Below are 20,973 nucleotides of genomic sequence, written 5' to 3' on the forward strand. Positions count from 1 at the left end.
ATGATTTATAAATCATGTAAACCTAAATGAAAAAAGACCGCCAATTTATTAAATGTTAAAACGGAGAAATGTTATTGTCTATGAAAAATATATGCTCATTTTGAATTTGATGCCAGCACCACATTTTATATAAAAAAATTGAGAATAATGTTCCTCAACGTAAAACTACAAAGAATTATTGGATTTCATTGTCTACGGTTCATAATATCATTAAAAGATTCAGAGAATCTGGAGAAATCTCTGAACACAAGGGACAAGGCTGGAAACCAATATTGGATGGTGGTGATCTTCGGGCCCTCAGGCAGCACTGCATTAAAAACACACTATTCTGGAGTGGAAATCACTGCATGGGCTCAGGAACACTTGTGAAAACCATCGTCTGTGAACACAGTTCATCGCTGCGTCCACAAATGCAGGTTAAAACTCTCCAAAGAAGAAACCAGATAGAAACATGATCCAGAAACACCGCCACCTTCTCTGGACCGAGATCATTGAAGATGGACTGAGGTGAAGTGGAAAACTGTCCTGAGGTCTGATGGATCACAATATGAGATTCTGTTTGGAAATCATGGACGCTGCATCCTCCAGGTTAAAGAGGAGAGGGACCATCCAGCTTGTTATCAGCTCAGTTCTAAAGCCAGCATCTGTGATGGCACAGGATGCATTAGTGCATATGGCATGGGTAGCTTGAACATCTGGAAGGAAGCATTAATGCTGAATGATATATTCAGGTTTTGGAGCAACATATGCTGCCATCCAGACAACGTCTCTTTCAGGGAAGGTCTTGTTTATTTCAGCAGAACAATGTCCAACCACATTCTGCACGTATTCCAACAGCATGGTTCTCTAGTAGAAGAGTCCGCTGATAAACTGGCCTCCTGCAGTCCAGACCTGTCAATCATTGAAAACATCTGGAGCAACGTACGAAAAACACAACAAAAGAGACCCTGAACTGTTGAGCAGCTGAAATCCTCTATCAGGCAAAAATGGGACCACATTTCACTTCCAAAACTCCAGAAAAAGGTTGTTGTCAGTTTGCAAACATTTACAGTGTTGTTAAAAGAAGAGGTGAGGCAGCATGCTGGTAAACATGACCCTGTCCCCCAATTTTTTTTTTTAACGTTTTGCTGTCAGCAAATTCAAAATGAGCACATATTTTACATAAAACAACAAAATGTATCGGTTTTAACATTTAATATGTTGTCTTTTTATATGTCAATTAAATGTGAGTTAAAATAATTTGCATATCACCACAATCTGTTTTTATTTACATTTTACACAGCGGCCTAACTTTTTTGGAAACAGGGTTGTGTTTAAACCTGCAGGACGGTCTTTGTGGTTGGAGATGATGGCTTGCTGGGGGTTCAGGTTTATGTGGCGATGAGTTCTTGTGTTATGCAGAATCAGCGAGGTACAAGTTGGTGTCAGATAATCTCTGAGGTGAGGTGATGCTTGTAGGAGATGTGTTTGAGGTGTGACCTGCTCATCTTTGGTTTCCTCTAAACTTTAAAGGCTCAAATGCTCAGAAGCAGGTCGTTGTTGTGTCTTCTACAGCTTTGTGTGTCAGTACAGCGGTATGGAGGTCTGGCTGTGTGCGGGCTGCAGGTCGCAGCGTGGAGAAGATCCTGGACGTCTGACCCTTATAGATATTTCAGAGAAATAACAGGAGTTTAATCAGGTTTAATTTCATGATTTCATTGTTGATTTATTCTCATGGAGTTTGGGTCCAAACAAAGTTCAGATCATTTCGTCACACATTCAATTCTTTTGGATGGTCCATACTGTGGACCGACACAGATCTACACACCCAGAATTTCTGTGACACACGAGATTCAACAAGATGCATCTTTGTTTTTATCCATGAAAAGAACGTGAACCTGAAAAAGTCGTTGGCTGGTTGATTAGAACAGACGAGAGCAGCCAGCTGAGTTTGTTTACTGTTGAGTTTATTTTAAAATCTTCATCTTCACATCTGATATAAAATAAAATAATATAAGAAAATCTATGAAAAAGTCCATCCACAGATACAATAAGAGCTGTGGGTAAAGCAGCGGCATGGCAGCAAAGTCCCCTCCCACCTGTCTGCTAATCTGTGACATCATATCCTGTTTTGACAGGCCGGTGGCCGTCGGCATCTCTGTACTCCTCTGGCACAGTTGGCTCACGGTTTCACTTCAGTGATGTCGTCTCCATCACATGAAAATCCTCCTACATTCTTGGTTCCTGGTAGCTGAAACTGAATCATATGTGAGGGCTCAACGAACCAGCTGGTCCTCTGCATGGTTCTGGGACGGGTCGTGTAGAGCCGTTCTCCACAGAAGGACCTCAGAGTCCAAAAGAAAGAACTGGATTTACTATGTACAACCAGGATGGCGTGTTGTGTTGGAACCAGCAGGTTCTGAGGTGCCATCCATCCCTGCAGCTGGAAACAGCTTAACACCGGTCCTGTGGGAACACTATAGGGTAGATTTGGCTGTAGTGATCCACAAAGTGGACCTCCAGGCCCTCAGTTATGTAGTCTGGCAGGTCGGAGAAGTCCTTCCTGTTCTCAGCCGGCAGGATGATGCAGGTCACACCGGCACGACGGGCCTGACAGACACAAAATATTCACTTCAGATTTAGATGAAATAATATCAACTGTTTTTCACTAAATTTGTGTCCTAATCCAACTGTCAACAGGTACCTGCAAATCTGCTGTACACACATGCAGACAGAGATACAGATATAGACAGGCAGGCAGACAGACAGACAGACATAGACTTAAGTGCAGGCAGACATACAGAGAGACAGACAGACATAGACAGGCAGGCATGCATATATGCAGACAGACAGACAGACATAGACATAAGTGCATGCACAGACAGACAGTCTCCTGATTGATGATCCTTTGTATTAATTGTGACCCCTGACAGCAGTACAATCTTGTAAAAAATATCTTTAAACCAACATAACAATAAACATTTATAGTCCACAAATGATTATTCAATTCAATTTAACAACCCCGCTAATATGAAAAAGATCTGTTTATTGGCAGCAACACGTCTCAAAAAAGTTGGGACAGGGTCAATAAAAGACTGGAAAAGTTGTGTAAAGCGGATATAAAACACCTGGTGGAACATCGCACTACTAATTAGGTTAATTGGCAACAAGTCAGTAACATGATTGAGTATGAAAAGTGCATTTAAGAGAGGCGGAGTCTCTCAGCAGTGAAGGTGATTAGAGGTTCATTACTCTTCAGCAAAAACGATGGCAAAATGCTTTCGGCACGTATTTCAACTTTATGGTTCTCTAGTAGAAGAGTCCGCTGATAAACTGACCTCCTGCAGTCCAGACCTGTCAATCATTGAAAACATCTGGAGCATCAGGACATGAACAATACAACAAAGGAGACCCTGAACTGTTGAGCAGCTTAAATTCTATATCAGGCAAAAAAATGGGACCACATTTCACTTTCCAAACTCCAGAAACTGGTCTCCTCAGTTCCCCAACATTTACAGAGTGTTGTAAAAAGAAGAAGTGATGCAGCTCAGTGAACACCTGTCACAACTTTTTTTAAACGTGTTCCTGCCATCAAATTCAAAATGAGCAAATATTTTTTTATAGAACAAAAACATTTCTGTTTCAACATTAATATGTTTTCTTGGGTCTATTTGCATTTCAATATGGGTTTACAGGATTTGTAAATCATTGCATTCTGTTTTTATTTACATTTTACAAAGCGTCCCAACTTGGGAAATGGGGTTGTACTTCATACGTGCTTCACCTTCTAATGAGCTTTGCTCATTGGTAGTACCAGGAGTACCAGGAGTACCAGGACCGGGCCAGAACTCACTTATAGAGTTCTGGCCCGGTGAACGACTATTTCTAGTTTGTATGAGGCAAAGACCGTTAGGGATGTGCTCTAAGATTGGTCTGACCGGGACCCACCTGATCCAGCCCAGCTGAACTGATGTATTTGGATTTAGATTGTGTCTTTTTATGTTTATAATTTTTGTACTTTTTAGATGCTCTGTATTTGTTTGTGAGCAGGAGGATTTAGAAAAATGTTTGGCAGGAAATTAGCTCCATATGCTCCGATTTCTGCTTGTGATCATTAATTCAAAGCCTCAATCCAAAAACCTACTTTGCATTTCTACAGATTCCAATTAAAATCTGAAACTTGGAGTCGGACTCTAATCTACTGAAGAGAAGTTTCACTGGAACCAGAAAATCTGAGTCTGTGTTCGCTTGTCTGTCATGTACTCACAGCGATCGTTTTCTCTTTGATTCCTCCGACCGGCAGTATTTTGCCAGTGAGTGACACCTCTCCTGTCATGGCTACGTTCTGACGCGCTGACCGGTTGGTTGCCAGGGACAACAGCGCTGTGACAATGGTGCAGCCAGCGCTTGGTCCATCCTTGGGAGTTGCCCCCTAGAAACAGGTGATGGTTATAAATAAAAGGAAGCATTCCTGTGAACCAGAGAGAGTCTGAGACACAAAACAGCTTCATTTAATGCAGTATCTCTGGTTAAAAGACATAAACAGAACTATATCGCCATGGTTACCTCAGGGACGTGTAGGTGCAGGTGGGAGTTGACTAGGAATTGATTTTCTGGTTCCTGGGTCATGAGGAAGGCTGTGGCAAAGGTTGAGGCGATCTTTGCACTTTCCTTCATAACGTCACCGAGCTGACCTGCAGAGAGAAGACACGCCTCAGTACCCCTCGGCATGGAGGCTGCACCCCCCTGCATGGAGGCTGCACCCCTCGGCATGGAGGCTGCATCCCCCTGCATGGAGGCTGCACCCCTCGGCATGGAGGCTGCACCCCTCGGCATGGAGGCTGCACCCCTCTGCATGGAGGCTGCACCCCCCTGCATGGAGGCTGCACCCCCCTGCATGGAGGCTGCACCCCTCGGCATGGAGGCTGCACCCCTCGGCATGGAGGCTGCACCCCTCTGCATGGAGGCTGCACCCCTCGGCATGGAGGCTGCACCCCTCTGCATGGAGGCTGCACCCCTCGGCATGGAGGCTGCACCCCTCTGCATGGAGGCTGCACCCCCCTGCATGGAGGCTGCACCCCCCTGCATGGAGGCTCTTTTTACCCCCAAAGAGTCATGAATAGCAGCAGAAGTTCCTAACTAACAGTTTCCATTCAACAAAGCTGCTGAGGTGAATAACATCACCTCATGCTCCCATAGATGGCTGAGATATTCCCAGTTCATCAGCGGTGCTACCTGCAGTTTTTATTGGAGCGTTGTGATTTGTTGCCACGGTGACTGCATCACTCAGCAGCTCCACCCCCATCACAATACCTTCCAAATGAAGGCCATATCTGAGTAACAGTTTGATATCGTTGTCGTGTCTAAAATCCTGATAGAGCAGAAGGTGTTGGCTGTCAGAGCTGATAGTGTGAAGTATCTCTGCAGCGCTCAGGATGACCTCTCACCACTCTCACATTTTGGGAGTCAATCAAAACAAAAACTTGCCACGCCCCCAAATTTTCTACCGAGGTGCGGTGGGAGTTCAAACTCCGGAGGAGATGTCAGACTGTGAGCTCACCGACTCACCCGTGACCTCCAGTGACCCCTCTCCTTTAGAGTTCACTCCTTCAGAAGGGCGGCGGAGTGACGTCTCGATGAACAGCGTCGTTCCTCCTGCACAGACGACAAACACACGCAGACCTTCAGTATAATCCACTTTCTATTGGGCTTGGTGTCTCTGTGTGTGTGTGTGTGTGTGTGTGAGTGTGTGTGTGTGTGTGTGTGTGTGTGTGTGTGTGTGTGTGTGTGTGTGTGTGTGTGTGTGTGTGTGTGTGTGTGTGTGTGAGAGTGTGTGTGTGTGTGTGTGTGAGTGTGTGTGTGTCTGTGTGAGTGTGTGTGTGTGTGTGAGTGAGTGAGTGTGTGTCTATGTGAGTGTGTGTGAGTGTGTGTGTGTGTGTGTGTGTCTGTGTGAGTGTGTGTGTGTGTGAGTGAGTGAGTGTGTGTCTATGTGAGTGTGTGTGAGTGTGTGAGTGTGTGTGTGTGTGTGTGTCTGTGTGAGTGTGTGTGAGTGTGTGTGTCTGTGTGTGTGTCTGTGTGAGTGTGTGTGTCTGTGTGAGTGTGTGTCTGTGTGTGTGTGTGTGTGTGTGTGTCTCACCCAGAGCAGTCCAGGCCAGACCCATAACCACTCCTGGGGGGGTGACATCATACATCCGATCCACTGTGAAAATAGGTTTCCCCACATACTCCTGCAGGTTGTCAGGCGTGACGGACACGGAGGTCTGCTCCCCGCTCACGATACTGAAGGCCACCTTACGGAACACCTGACAGACAGACGAGAGACCAGATTACAACCGGAGACCACCGAGGGACGAGCTGCTGGGAGACAGGACGCTCAGCCTGCGCTTTTAATCTGAGACAGACGCTGTGTTCCAAATTGCACGCTATTTATTTTTACTTTTAGTACGGACTGCAGCTACCCTTAAAAACTAAGTCCTGTTGCATGTAGTATGAAAAATTGGGAAGCACGACTTCATCAAAAAAATGCACCTCGAACTTTGAGCCTCTTGGTCATCTCTGTCTAGATCTGTAGCACGACATGTGAAGTAAAAAGAAAAAGGATGCGATAAGGGACGATTAGGCTTCCCTTAAAAGCCTCTTCTTCTTCTTTGTTGTTTTGTGGGCGGAGCATCAGCAGCACCAACTGTCTCGGCTGCTAAGTCGATGTGACGTATCTTATGCTGCAGAGGATTATGGGTAAGAACAGCGAGAGTAGCATGCTGGCCTTCATATTGCAAAATACGACCAGATGGGACATCCTGGTACTTCTGGCATACTACGTTTAACATACGACGTATTGGCACATACTAAATCTTTTCATGGCGTCCTAAATAGTCTGTTAGCGTGGATACTGGAACGCAACGACAATGTTGCTTTTGTCAAACTGAACCACCGTCCATGAGGAGTTGTTGGATCCTAAATAAATACCAGTGACTTTAACAGGTGGCTCTCTGCTCCTCTCTGACGCGGTCCAGTTTGTTCCATCTTCCCACCCACAGCTAAGGTCTTTTATTGTGAGCTCCAGTTTTGCTCTGCACCATTTTACCTTTTCAACCTGTTTCTGCAGGTTCCTGACTCCAGACTCCCGGCAGTACTGCCTGATGAGCAGGCTGAGGGCGTCAGACGAGATGGAGGCCTTCGTCTCCGTCAGCCCACAGAGGGAGCACAGTTGAGGGACCAAGTAGCGCTGGACAGACACACGGAACAGACGTTTAAAGCAGGGTGGACTACGAGGTTTGGTAAAACAATCACAGGCCTGTCCGACTGTCAGGGTGGACAGCTGATGTCATGTGACCTATGTTCAAAGACTTCATTCAAGTTTATCTGATGAAACCGAGACATCAAGAATAAAAATGACAAACGGATTCTGAATTAAAATCTAATTGTAGATCAGTACAGTTTAAATGTATGATTTTCGTGAATATTTAATCGTTGCAGTGAAACTTGATTTATGTCTTCATAATATATCCACGAAGTTTTGTCATCGTTACAAAATGAAATAAACTATTCGTCATTAAAAAGACGACAAAGTGTTACAATCTATTCACAGAATTAATCATCACATAAAAAAAGAAGATATCAAAACTCACTTAATGAAATAATTAAGTGAGTTCATAATAAAAAGAACAAACGTACACATGTAGAATCATATATTTTTTACAGGTGGACGTTGGCGTTACCTCGGCGATGGCCAGTTTCTCCTGGGCCACGTATCCGGACACATTGATCATCTCCATCCTGTCTCTGAGAGGCTCCGGGATGGTGTCGATCACGTTGGCCGTGCAGATGAACAGAACCTGGACAGAGACGGGCAGAAACACTGCAGTGATGCGTTTCACTGAGACTGTGGATCAGGACGCAGACTGCTCACACCGCTACCTTCGACAGATCCACAGGAACATCCAGGTAGTGGTCCAAGAAGTAGGAGTTCTGTTCAGGGTCCAGGAGCTCCAGCAGTGCAGATGAAGGGTCGCCCTGGTAACCACGACCCATCTTATCCACCTGGTGATGACAAAGACACATGATCTTTAACATCATCACACCAATTTATCTGGTGGGAAAAAAAACCTCCCTCCCTCACAGTCACTCAGTAAAAAACACACACACACACACACACACACACACACACACACACACACACACACACACACACACACACACACACACACTAATCTCTTAACACTCAGACAGCTGCAGCAACACACTGACAACAGAACACACACGGTTGTAGCGAGAACACGCTAACAAGCATCATCCCAACCAAACACAGACGGCCGACATCCTGCAGGCAGCGGAGTGTTAAATTATTCACAGTCCATCGGAAGAAATCGTGATCTCTCCGGTAATCTGACCAGATTTCAGGAGAGATTTTATCTGACTTCACCGGACTTTCCAGGACAACTTTTTTCTTGACATTTTCACCAGTTTTTCTCAGTTTCCAGGACTGGGAAAGGATCTGAAAAGACTGAAGGGAACCCTACGAGACGGTTTATTCGAGCAACGTTGGTCATCCTCTTACTTCTAGCGACACCATGTGTTCAGAGTTTTCAGTCCTCCTTTATTAGAGTGGATATGGATTCTTTCTGACATCAACCTACCTCATCTATCAGCACCAGAGGGTTCTCTGTCTTGGTTTTCTTCAGGCATTGGATGATTTTCCCAGGCATTGCACCGACATACGTTCTCCTGGACACGGACACACACGGACACACACACACACACACACACACACACACACACACACACACACACACACACGGACACACATACACACACACACACACACGGACACACATACACACACACACGGACACGGACACACACGGACACACACACGGACACACATACACACACGGACACACATGGACACACACACGGACACACACACATGGACACACACACACACACACGGACACACGGACACACATACACACACACACAGGGACACAGGGACACAGGGACACAGACACATTTCAGAGCATTATTACCAAAGAATGAATCAGGACACGTCAGTAATATAAAAATAAATGAAACATCATTATTCTTGTTGTGATGAATCAGCTGTGAACACTTCCTGTTAAGGTTGAACAAACTCAGCCATGAATGTTTAAATGTGACCTGTCATGGACTCTCTCTATAAACACTTCCTGCTCACCAACCAGACTCCGCTCTGCAGAACAGGACGATGATGAGTCAATGATGCTTGTAAAAATAAAGCAGCCTTCTACACAGTGGATCCTTCAGGCCACCATTAATCACAGTGTGAAGTTATTCTGATGGTTTCTGGAACGTAAACATGATTCATCTGCATTCACATACTGTAAGACTTCGCAAAAGTTGGAAAGAGTTCATGTTTTCTTTACCGAGAGGATGATGAGAAGAATAAACTGAGTGTTCCTGTTTCTCATACCTACCTTAATATTAGCAGTTATCGTATCGGCTACAACTGATAAAGATCAGTTCCTGCATTCGACCCTGAAACTCCATCTGATATTAAGTTGTGTGACAGAAATTATTACAGCAGTCCATGAATGGTTGCCATGCCAATCTACTCTCCTCCAGCCTCCAGGAGGAGCCGCATGTCACCTTTAGTGACATGCGAGTAGATAACAGTGTGAGCTTCGACAGAGATTTAAATCCCGAGGAGATGAACCAGAAACCTGAAGCAAACCTCATCCTCCAATCCACACCTGGCCACACCCACAACGATGGACAAACCGACAGCCAGTCAACTTCTGAGTCAAGTTGGAAACGCCCACTTCTGCCCCGAACCATCCTGCAGTGATGCTGTTATAGACTGAGGCAGCTGGAGGACCTCGTTATACACTGAGCTTCTTTCCTCTCATTCTTTCACTCTCTATAACTCATCTCTCACGTTACACCTCATTAACTTCACTCTTTCACTCTCTATAACTCATCTCTCACGTTACACCTCATTAACTTCACTCTTTCACTCTCTATAACTCATATCTCACCGTTAAACCTCATTAACTTCACTCTTTCACTCTCTATAACTCATATCTCACCGTTACATCTCATTAACTTCACTCTTTCACTCTCTATAACTCATATCTCACCGTTACACCTCATTAACTTCACTCTTTCACTCTCTATAACTCATATCTCACCGTTAAACCTCATTAACTTCACTCTTTCACTCTCTATAACTCATATCTCACCGTTAAACCTCATTAACTTCACTCTTTCACTCTCTATAACTCATATCTCACCGTTACATCTCATTAACTTCACTCTTTCACTCTCTATAACTCATATCTCACCGTTACATCTCATTAACTTCACTCTTTCACTCTCTATAACTCATATCTCACCGTTACATCTCATTAACTTCACTCTTTCACTCTCTATAACTCATATCTCACCGTTACACCTCATTAACTTCACTCTTTCACTCTCTATAACTCATATCTCACCGTTACATCTCATTAACTTCACTCTTTCACTCTCTATAACTCATATCTCACCGTTACATCTCATTAACTTCACTCTTTCACTCTCTATAACTCATATCTCACCGTTACATCTCATTAACTTCACTCTTTCACTCTCTATAACTCATATCTCACCGTTACATCTCATTAACTTCACTCTTTCACCCTCTATAACTCATATCTCACCGTTACATCTCATTAACTTCACTCTTTCACTCTCCATAACTCATCTCTCACCGCTACATCTCATTAACTTCACTCTTTCACTCTCTATAACTCATATCTCACGTTACACCTCATTAACTTCACTCTTTCACTCTCTATAACTCATATCTCACCGTTACATCTCATTAACTTCACTCTTTCACTCTCTATAACTCATATCTCACTGTTACACCTCATTAACTTCACTCTTTCACTCTCTATAACTCATATCTCACCGTTACACCTCATTAACTTCACTCTTTCACCCTCTATAACTCATATCTCACCGTTACACCTCATTAACTTCACTCTTTCACTCTCTATAACTCATATCTCACCGTTACACCTCATTAACTTCACTCTTTCACTCTCTATAACTCATATCTCACCGTTACACCTCATTAACTTCACTCTTTCACTCTCTATAACTCATATCTCACCGTTACACCTCATTAACTTCACTCTTTCACTCTCTATAACTCATATCTCACCGTTACATCTCATTAACTTCACTCTTTCACTCTCTATAACTCATATCTCACCGTTACATCTCATTAACTTCACTCTTTCACCCTCTATAACTCATATCTCACCGTTACATCTCATTAACTTCACTCTTTCACCCTCTATAACTCATATCTCACCGTTACATCTCATTAACTTCACTCTTTCACTCTCTATAACTCATATCTCACCGTTACACCTCATTAACTTCACTCTTTCACCCTCTATAACTCATATCTCACCGTTACATCTCATTAACTTCACTCTTTCACTCTCTATAACTCATATCTCACCGTTACATCTCATTAACTTCACTCTTTCACCCTCTATAACTCATATCTCACCGTTACATCTCATTAACTTCACTCTTTCACTCTCTATAACTCATATCTCACCGTTACACCTCATTAACTTCACTCTTTCACTCTCTATAACTCATATCTCACGTTACACCTCATTAACTTCACTCTTTCACTCTCTATAACTCATATCTCACCGTTACACCTCATTAACTTCACTCTTTCACCCTCTATAACTCATATCTCACGTTACACCTCATTAACTTCACTCTTTCACTCTCTATAACTCATATCTCACGTTACATCTCATTAACTTCACTCTTTCACTCTCTGTAACTCATATCTCACCGTTACACCTCATTAACATCACTCTTTCACTCTCTATAACTCATATCTCACCATCACATCTCGTTAACTTCACTCTTTTTCTCTCCCATAGTTTCTTCATATTATCTGTTGTCTCCATTCAGTTCCTTCGCTAACATAGTTTCTCTCCTTTCTTTTCCAGATGTCCTGTCATGGAGCTGCATGTCTCTGCTCTGCGCTTGTCGTCTCCACCAACAGTTCATGTCTTCTATCTCTATTCTGTCCTTTTCTCTCTCTGCTCTCCTCTCACCCCAACCGGTCGAGGCAGATGTTCTCCACCTCTGGTTCTGTTAACAGATGTTCTCCACCTCTGGTTCTGTTGACAGATGTTCTCCACCTCTGGTTCTGTTAACAGATGTTCTCCACCTCTGATCCTGGTTCTGTTAACAGATGTTCTCCACCTCTGAGCCTGGTTCTGTTAACAGATGTTCTCCACCTCTGAGCCTGGTTCTGTTAACAGATGTTCTCCACCTCTAAGTCTGGTTCTGTTAACAGATGTTCTCCACCTCTAAGTCTGGTTCTGCCAGAGGTTTCTTCTCTCTGTTGGAGGTTTTTCCCTCCTAGCTTACGTGGGAATTGTTGAATCGTTTAGATTCTCTGTATGAGGCTGTAAAGTTCTGCTGTGAACACTTGCACACCTGTGGCCTTTGATCTCAGCCACATCGGTCATGCCTCCCACGCTGAACCTGAAGTACTGCCTGTTGAGGGCTCTGGCGATGGAGCGGGCGATGGAGGTCTTTCCTACGCCTGGAGGCCCGTAGAAACACAGGATCTTCCCCTGGGTGGAGCCACGCAGCTGGCTCACCGCGATGAACTCCTGCACGAACACAAGGTCAGTTTTATAAATGTGGATCCAAATATCTGAACAGAAAAGTTCTCTCTTCAGAGTGTGTGTGCTAACCAATATGCGTTTCTTAACGTCATCCATTCCATAGTGGTCTTCCTCCAGAACCTCTTTGGCTCGGTCCAGTGCCAGGTTCTCCTCACTGTTCGTGCCCCAGGGCATGCTGGTCAGCCAGTCCAGGTAGTTACGGGTCACACTGCAACAAACACATTTCTTATGTTAGTGGGTCAAATGTCAAATGCCCTGATTTCCACTAAGAGCTAAAACCTAATGAGCAGAAAATATCCATTTACAAGCTCACAGGAGTTTTCAGGACGAAACTTTTCACTGCTTAAACCTACTGAACAATTATGATCAAACACAAGTAAGGCCTGTGCACCCTCAAAAATATTTTCCAATGTGAATAGTAAGAAGCCAGCATGCTTCGAAGGGTTCTTTCCCGTATTTAATAGTTCTATAGTAGTTTTACAAGCTTTACATTTCGATTTTCTGTCGTCTATTTTTATCACCCGGTCTTTGAACTCATCATTTTTTAGCCAAAGCTCTTCAAATCTACATTTTCCTGCATGTTTGCCTTCCTGAGAAGACACATCTTTACTGAACGAACAGAAAGACGATAAAACCTCTCAGGAAATACATGTGAAAAAAAGACTAAACTAAACATTTTGATATACCCTGATATTCCTCAATATACCCTGATATTCCTCGATATACCCTGATATTCCCAGATATTCCTCAATATACCCAGATATTCCTCGATATACCCTGATATTCCTCAATATACCCTGATATTCCTCAATATACCCTGATATTCCCAGATATTCCTCGATATTCCTCGATATTCCTCGATATACCCTGATATTCCTCGATATACCCTGATATTCCTCAATATACCCTGATATTCCCAGATATTCCTCGATATTCCTCGATATACCCTGATATTCCCAGACCCGTCGGGAACTCGGGAGTCACAAACATGAAATGTGTCTGTTACAGGAATAGATGCACCACCTGACAGCCATCAAAGCTTCCCTGTGACTTGTAGCTGCTCAGTGTTTCAAACACACGGTTTGGTGGTTGTAAATAAATGAAACATCCGTCAGTCTTCTGCAACGACTCGCCCATAAAAACATTTATGCTTGTGCTCAAAAATCTTCTTCGTATACTTTTAGCTTCACACCTGCAGGCGTCACAAGTGAAGTTCACAACACATGCCAGAGAGGTTAGGAGTTGCTTCAGCTGACTGCAGTCTGTCTTCAGTGAGACACCACAGGACACGTTAAGATTTCAGTATCTGTGCAGAACTCCCTGTCTCACAACATCTTGACTGTTTTTCTTTCGCTTCATTTAAAACATGAGAGTTGGGACACAAAAATACCAACTTGAACTCGGACGAGTGGTTGTCCAGCAGGCCCAGTTTGTTGAGCTCTTCGTTGATGACATCCATGATGTGCTGTGGGACAATCCTGTCTTTGAGTCTCTCTCTAAACTTCTCTTCAATGGCTTCTTTGTCCTCCTTCTCCAGACCCAGCTCCTGGAAACAGACACACACCTTTATTCTAGCAGAGCTGCTGATCCGTTCTGGGTCATTCTACACCTGCACAGCTGATGCTGGTAGATTCTGCTACCACGATGGTCATGTGACTGTCGGACAGAAACACAAGAAGCTGACACACCACACATTCCTGGAAACTACATGTGGCGTTCAGGTGACGGATGAGTAGGACCGTTTGTAACACGGAAGAAGAAGAAGATGTACGTCAAACATGTGGACAGGGGTTTGTCCCCAGAGTGAGAGACAGACAGACACAGAGTCACAGACAGACAGTGACTGACAGACTCAGACAGTCAGACAGAAAGACACAGTGACAGACAGCCACAGTGTCACAGACAGTCAGACACAGTGAGACACAGACAGACAGACAGACAGACAGAGTCACAGACAGTCAGACAGACAGACAGTCAGACAGAAAGACACAGTGACAGACAGCCACAGTGTCACAGACAGTCAGACACAGTGAGACACAGACAGACAGACAGACAGACAGAGTCACAGACAGTCAGACAGACAGACAGTCAGACAGAAAGACACAGTGACAGACAGCCACAGTGTCACAGACAGTCAGACAGACAGACAGTTAGATGGACAGACACGGTGACAGACAGACAGACAGACAGACGCCCTGCTGACCTTCTTGATGATCTTGAGCTGCTCCTGCAGCAGGTACTTCCTGTGGGTCTGCTTGATCTTCTCCTCCACCTGAGAGCAGAGCAGAGAGAGCGATGAATGACTGAGGCCGACGCCGGTTAAAGCGCCGACACGCCGGGCGATGACCTCTGACCTCTCGGCCCAGGCGCTGCTGCAGTTTACTCAGCTCGTACTCCTTCTTCAGCAGAGACAGGGCCTTGTAGAGACGCTTTGGGATCTGCAGGGACACAGAACGGGTATTAAAGGACTGGAAGACGATCATACGTAACACGCCTCAACGACTCTTTTACAAACAGATTCATCAGCAGTTTTTGTTCCTAATAATGACAGCAGCTTTAATATATTTTACAAAGCTACAAGCAGAATATGAACAACCTGAAGGAAGCAGCTGTGCTCTGCTCTTTACTACAGAATTTACCACAGAAACCAGTTGCAGTACTTGCAGTAACTGAGTTGCGGAGCTACACTACCTGTCAGAGGCTTGGGGCATTCAAATGAAGTGAATTCAGAAATAAACCATGTTTCAGTGGAAGAGACCAGACTTGGTGAGTTAACCAGTGACTAACTGGTTGGTAGTTGCACCATTAACCCAGTGAGCTTTCAGTGTAATCTACGACCTTCACTTTTAGGCCCGTATTTTAGTCATTGTTGTGGCTAACCATTCATGCTATATCTTTTTTTTTTTTTTTTGTCTTGGTTATCCAAATCTTCTGTCATTTGATTTGATACTACTTTGAATTTTTTTATATGAGCCTTAAGATCAATTTTGAAATTGTTGTGTTTTTACCTGTATCTCACCATTAAATATAGTCAGTACAGATATCTTTGTATGATTGTTTAGAGGAGATTGTCTAGAATCTGCCAAAATCTGAACCATGTTTGTGGGACAATGTATGACTCAGCAAATTGAAAACAATATGAGCGGAGTGACTGATGGAAGATAAACGTCATGAATGACTCCGGGTGTCTCAAACTCAGTGAGATATGAGCTGATAACTCAGATATATGTGTTGATAACTCAGAGATATGAGCTGATAACTCAGATATGTGTTGATAACTCAGCTGTAGTGTACGACCACGAATATTGTTATTATTATTATTGTTTCCTACAAAGTGGGATGTAATGTCAGCTCTGTGTTGGAGACGGTACAGAAGTCAGCTGTGATTTCAGAACCAGATGATCTGAAAACAGTTTGTCGTACAGAGAAACGAGCGGTTTCATCAGAAAGGTTGAGTTCTGCTGTTTATGATGATAATCAGCACGTTGGGAAGCGATCTGGACTTCAGGAATGATTGAGTTGAGAGTAGCGGGTGTTGAGAAGGACGCAGCGCTTCATACCGAGTAGAACGACCATTAAACTTGATGCAACTTTAAAGTGGAGTTTCTCTGCAACACTTGGTCACAAAGACGAGGCTCTCACATTGTTGGAGAGCTCAAGTCGTGCAGTTTTGTAAGAAGAATCGTGAAGCAAACTCGCTGCCTTGATCCTCCGGGATTCGCTGAGCACAGTCCCACACACACACGCTACAAACATGCACACTGCTCACATTGATCTCCTCCAGGACGTCCTGCAGCTCGTGAGACTCGGCTCCGGTCAGAGCTGCTCCCATGTCACTCAGGTAGATGGGATTATCAACCACCCTCTGACCGGCCTGCATCATCTGGAGGACAGACTCTCTGAGAGACAGAGACAGAGAGACAGACAGACAGAGACAGAGAGAGAGAAATATTTGAGACATTATTATGATGGGCTGAGAACATAATTAATCTCTTTGGATGATTTGATAGCGAAGTGGACATAACAACACAGATACAACTGGCAGCTGACTAAAGCTCCTCCAAACATCCATCACAGGAGCCGCTGCTGCAGATGTTTCTACCACAGAGCTCCATCTGATCAGCTCCATCTATATACAATACTTATGTTATTTTTCTATATCTTGTAATTATTATTTTAGTAACTTCATTGCAGCCAAGGTGTGAACTGTGAGCTGAACTAATGGCAGCTGATAAAATGTGTGACAGACCTGTAGAGGGGGTTGAGTGCGATGATGTCCCTGATGGTCTTCACTATCTCTGCCGTCAGTGCCTGCACAACACAGACAACACACAAACTCTACTTGTCAGACTCTGAGTTTGCCCCCCCCCCCCCCGCGGTGCTGTCCGTGTGCGGTACCTTGACCTCCTCGGTGACGGTGAACTGTTCGTGCTGAACGTTGTCCACCTCCACCATCAGGATGTCGGAGGACGGCAGTGGCTGCAGCTCTGGACTCAGGTCCGCTTCTGAAATCTGACCAACACACTTCAAATCACACACTTCTGCCTTCATCACTGATGATGATGACAGCTGGAACAACTGAGTGTCAAAGATGAGAGACCAAAATCTAATTGAAAAACTCCATCTGGTTTGTGTTGAAAAGTTCCTCCTACTTCACTCTGCATGTTTAAACTGTGACCTCAGACACTCAGGGGTCATCGAACAGGTTCAGCCGGTAAACAGGGCCCCGGGCCTCCAACCGACACCCGGTGCCAGGCGTCCTGTTTCTGTTAGTTTGTGGTGGTTTGATGACACACATGCACTATGTGGCCGCGATACAAATTTAAATATTAAGAGCTGAACACTCAGTTTTGACAAAGAAAGGAAACACAGGTTTCCCACTCCAAGTTAAATGTTAAACTCTCTGCCTGTCAGTGACTGAAAAGCTGAATCTCCATGAGATATAATGAACAGAAAAACATGCTGCTGTTGTGCTGAGCGACAAGAAATAGACACTTTATGTTAAAAATAAATAAATTAAATCCATCTCTAAATCCTGGCTGCAGAGAGAAATCATTGATCTAACAATAACAGTAATTAGCTCACAGCCTCATAAACTACATTTTTAATATCTGTCAGTGAGCACTAATGCTACCAAACACACACACTGACAATAACTAGATAACTAACATTACAGCTACAGACATGGAAGATATTACATTTTGGTAAATGGAAACTAATATTTAAACATGCAAACTAAATTCCCTGATATTCCTGGACTTGGACCAACAAATGATCTAATTCCCTGCCTGGAAAAAAGGTTTTAAAATTCCCTGAACCTTGGTAACCCTGGAAACAGGACCTAAGTAAAGAGGATATTGTGCTTCAGTGGTGCAAACACTCCAACAAATATGCAGTTAAACAAATGACCAAAACTCAGTGACATTAGTGAGCGTGGTGCTTTCAGGGACACTGGGGATCTGGGGCATCAGGACACTCGCTCAGTCTGTCTGTAGCTACTCCACGTTTATTATCTGCTTTTGATCAGTTTTAACTGAATAAAGACACGTAAGCAGTACTCTAATCCCTAATCTGTGTGCTGACTCAGCACCAGCTGAACTGGGACCCGGTTCAGAACCCTGACTCGCTAAAACGCAGCTGAACCTCCAGCCAGGTCGGAGCCCGTTCTGCTGGTGTTAAGAGTAAATCTCTCGGGGTCAGGGTACACACCTTTTCCTCCAGCTGCTCCGGCTCTCTGCCCGGCTGCTCTTTGCGGCTGCGTTTGGACTTGCGTCTCGCTGCGGGTTGGAGCTGAGACTCGGGCTCAGACTCTGACATCGCTGGCGATGCTGCCGCCTCCTCCGGCTCCACCTCCAGCTGTTTAGTGATCCGGATCCTGGCCGACGAGAGCATACCGGTGTTCACAGACTGGTCACAAGGTCTGCGCACACACAACACACACACACAAACACACACACACACACAAACACACACACACACACACACACACACACACACACACTGCAGTGGATCGTACCTGCGGTGTCCCATGACGATCATCCTCAGCTTGTCTCCCAAGTCCTGCATCTCATGGATCTGAACAAAGGTCCCCGTAGAGTAGACGGCATCCAGAGACTCCACCACATCCGACTCATTACTGCAGCACACACAAGCACACGTTTACAACTGACACAGACTGCAGGCAGCGCGTCTACGAGTCCACTGAATCTGCCTCAAAATAAAAGTCTCTCATCGGTGCACAGGTTGAAATCTCTCAAACACGAAGTAACAGCACCGTGACGAAGACCAGTAAGTGTTAATAATCAGGTGAAAGCAGGAACACTAAGATGATGTCACGTAGGTACGGCGCTCGACTGCTCAGGTCTGGATCAGCTGACGTCAGCGACTCCAGCATCAGACTTACGCATCGTCTTTCTTCAGGAAGACTCCAGCATACGGCTGAGCCAGACGCACCTTCCTCCTCAGCAGCTCCATCAGCGCTTTGTTCTTTACCTGAGACACACACACACACACACACACACACACACACACACACACACACACACACACACACAGACACACACAGGTTGTGGTGACAGATGTTGAACACCAGAAGAAGCTTTTCAAATGGTCCAGATTAAAATAGATTTTAAAACTGCCTTTAGTGCTGTTTGTTATTTTTACATGTTTAGATAAGCTGTGTGTATGTGACAGAAACACACACCTGTGATAAACACACACCTGTGATAAACACACACCTGTGATAAACACACACCTGTGACAGAAACACACACCTGTGATAAACACACACCTGTGACAGAAACACACACCTGTGATAAACACACACCTGTGACACAAACACACACCTGTGATAAACACACACCTGTGACTGTCTTTCTGTTTAAAGGTTGTAGTCTTCATCACCCTCATCACAACAACCTCCATCAGTAAACTCCACCCTGAACAGGACATCCTGGGCTCTGATTGGTTCAGAGGAACACCAACAAGCCACAGTGCTTTTCTTCAGAGCTGAGGAACCCCGGTGACGTCAGGGTCTCTCGTGACCCGTCCAGAGGACATCAGACAACATGCGTTCACAGCGGCGCTGAGTTTGGTGACGTCACACGGAATGACGCCGGTCCTCCTCATTACCGGAGGACCAGCGGGAGGTTGCGTCATCACCCTCGTGTCCTTGAGCCCCGTGAAAACAGCGACATGACGTCACGGCGCGCTCACCTCTATGATCTTGATGAAGCGCGGGAACACCGGGTTCCTGCTGACAGCGACCAGCGGCACGTTGGGGAACACCTCCGGGACCACCATGGGGGTGAGAGCCGTCACTCCGCTGTACGCTCCTCCTCCGTCTCCGCCGGACTCCTCTCCCCCGGAGTCGGCGCTTTCCCCGCCGTCCTCCCCGGAGAAGCCCGCACCGCTGGCCCGGTTGCCGTACATCCTGTCCTGAACGGTCCGGGGTCCACGGGTCGGCGTGAGGATCCCGGTGTGGACGCGAGGAACGGCCCCGACCCGCATCCACCGCTGCGGTCCGGCGGGCAGCGCGTTGATGACGGACCGGGACGGAGAGCCGCCGGGACTCTGAGCGGTTCCAGTGCTGGTGTAGAACCGGGCGGGCCGAAGCCCGGTCGGGTGGGGGGCCACCGCGGGCCACCTCACCAGAACCAGAGCCGAGTTTCTGTGAAGCCGTCTGGCAGCGCCGATCATCTTCATGCAGGACGCCATGTTGCTCTGGAGCTTTCTACCGCCGCACGTGACCCACCGCTTTCCGTCAATGTTTGATGACGTAGTTCTGCGTGCACCTGCGCAAGGCTTTTTCTGGAAATCTCAGCAATACCAATGTAAACAATACCATTCATGATAAATGTATGTGCTTCAAGTAAAAAAAAAATGTTTTATGGAAAGTTATCTGGAAAAACATTAACAGAAAAAGTAAAAGAAATAAAAAGATGTTCAACAGTTCAGACAATAAAGCATTCAGGGCATGCACGAGAATTTTTAACCTTATTGAACAAAATTTAAATATACAAACAATGCATACAAGTACTCAATATTATATCGTACAGAAAAAAACTATAATATAGGTTTAGATAAATAACATTTTAAAAAGTGCAGGTAAAATTATGCATATCTTACATTAATGAAATTATGATGACAAAATAAATTCTCTTCTGTAAATTCAGTATATAGTTGGACAGTTTTGATATTTATTTCAGTGTTTAGACATTTAGGGTCTTCACATATTCTTACTTCCTGTGCCGATTGGAGGCTGCTGGAAACGAATGACTGCAACGACTCCGTTCCCTGC

The 20,973-nt window shown here is 44.9% G+C and overlaps 1 protein-coding gene across 2 annotated transcripts; it reads right to left on the reverse strand.

Moving 5' to 3' along the window:
* Positions 1-1,705: 1,705 nt before the first annotated feature.
* Positions 1,706-20,408, reverse strand: lonp1 (lon peptidase 1, mitochondrial). Of its 2 annotated transcripts, XM_069151036.1 has the most exons (21): positions 19,890-20,408; positions 19,078-19,166; positions 18,691-18,810; positions 18,384-18,549; positions 17,073-17,186; positions 16,924-16,985; positions 16,444-16,573; positions 15,029-15,112; positions 14,878-14,946; positions 14,069-14,220; positions 12,744-12,882; positions 12,481-12,659; positions 8,616-8,703; positions 7,897-8,019; positions 7,698-7,814; positions 7,064-7,204; positions 6,116-6,281; positions 5,548-5,634; positions 4,546-4,673; positions 4,247-4,411; positions 1,706-2,589 (listed from the first exon to the last, which is right to left on the reverse strand). In XM_069151036.1, the coding sequence occupies exons 1-21, from the start codon at positions 20,388-20,390 to the stop codon at positions 2,434-2,436; spliced, it is 2,976 nt and encodes a 991-aa protein (XP_069007137.1). In that variant the 5' UTR covers positions 20,391-20,408; the 3' UTR covers positions 1,706-2,433. The 2 variants fall into 2 exon arrangements, with proteins under 2 accessions (XP_069007137.1, XP_069007138.1); XM_069151037.1 differs by lacking the exons at positions 1,706-2,589; positions 4,247-4,411 and having other exon boundaries at positions 4,562-4,673; positions 5,540-5,634.
* Positions 20,409-20,973: the final 565 nt, after the last annotated feature.

The sequence above is a fragment of the Embiotoca jacksoni genome, unplaced genomic scaffold, assembly GCF_022577435.1.
Source record: "Embiotoca jacksoni isolate LCO1_2020_lvr unplaced genomic scaffold, fEmbJac1.0.p SCAF_16, whole genome shotgun sequence".
In the NCBI taxonomy this organism is placed as follows: domain Eukaryota; kingdom Metazoa; phylum Chordata; class Actinopteri; family Embiotocidae; genus Embiotoca; species Embiotoca jacksoni.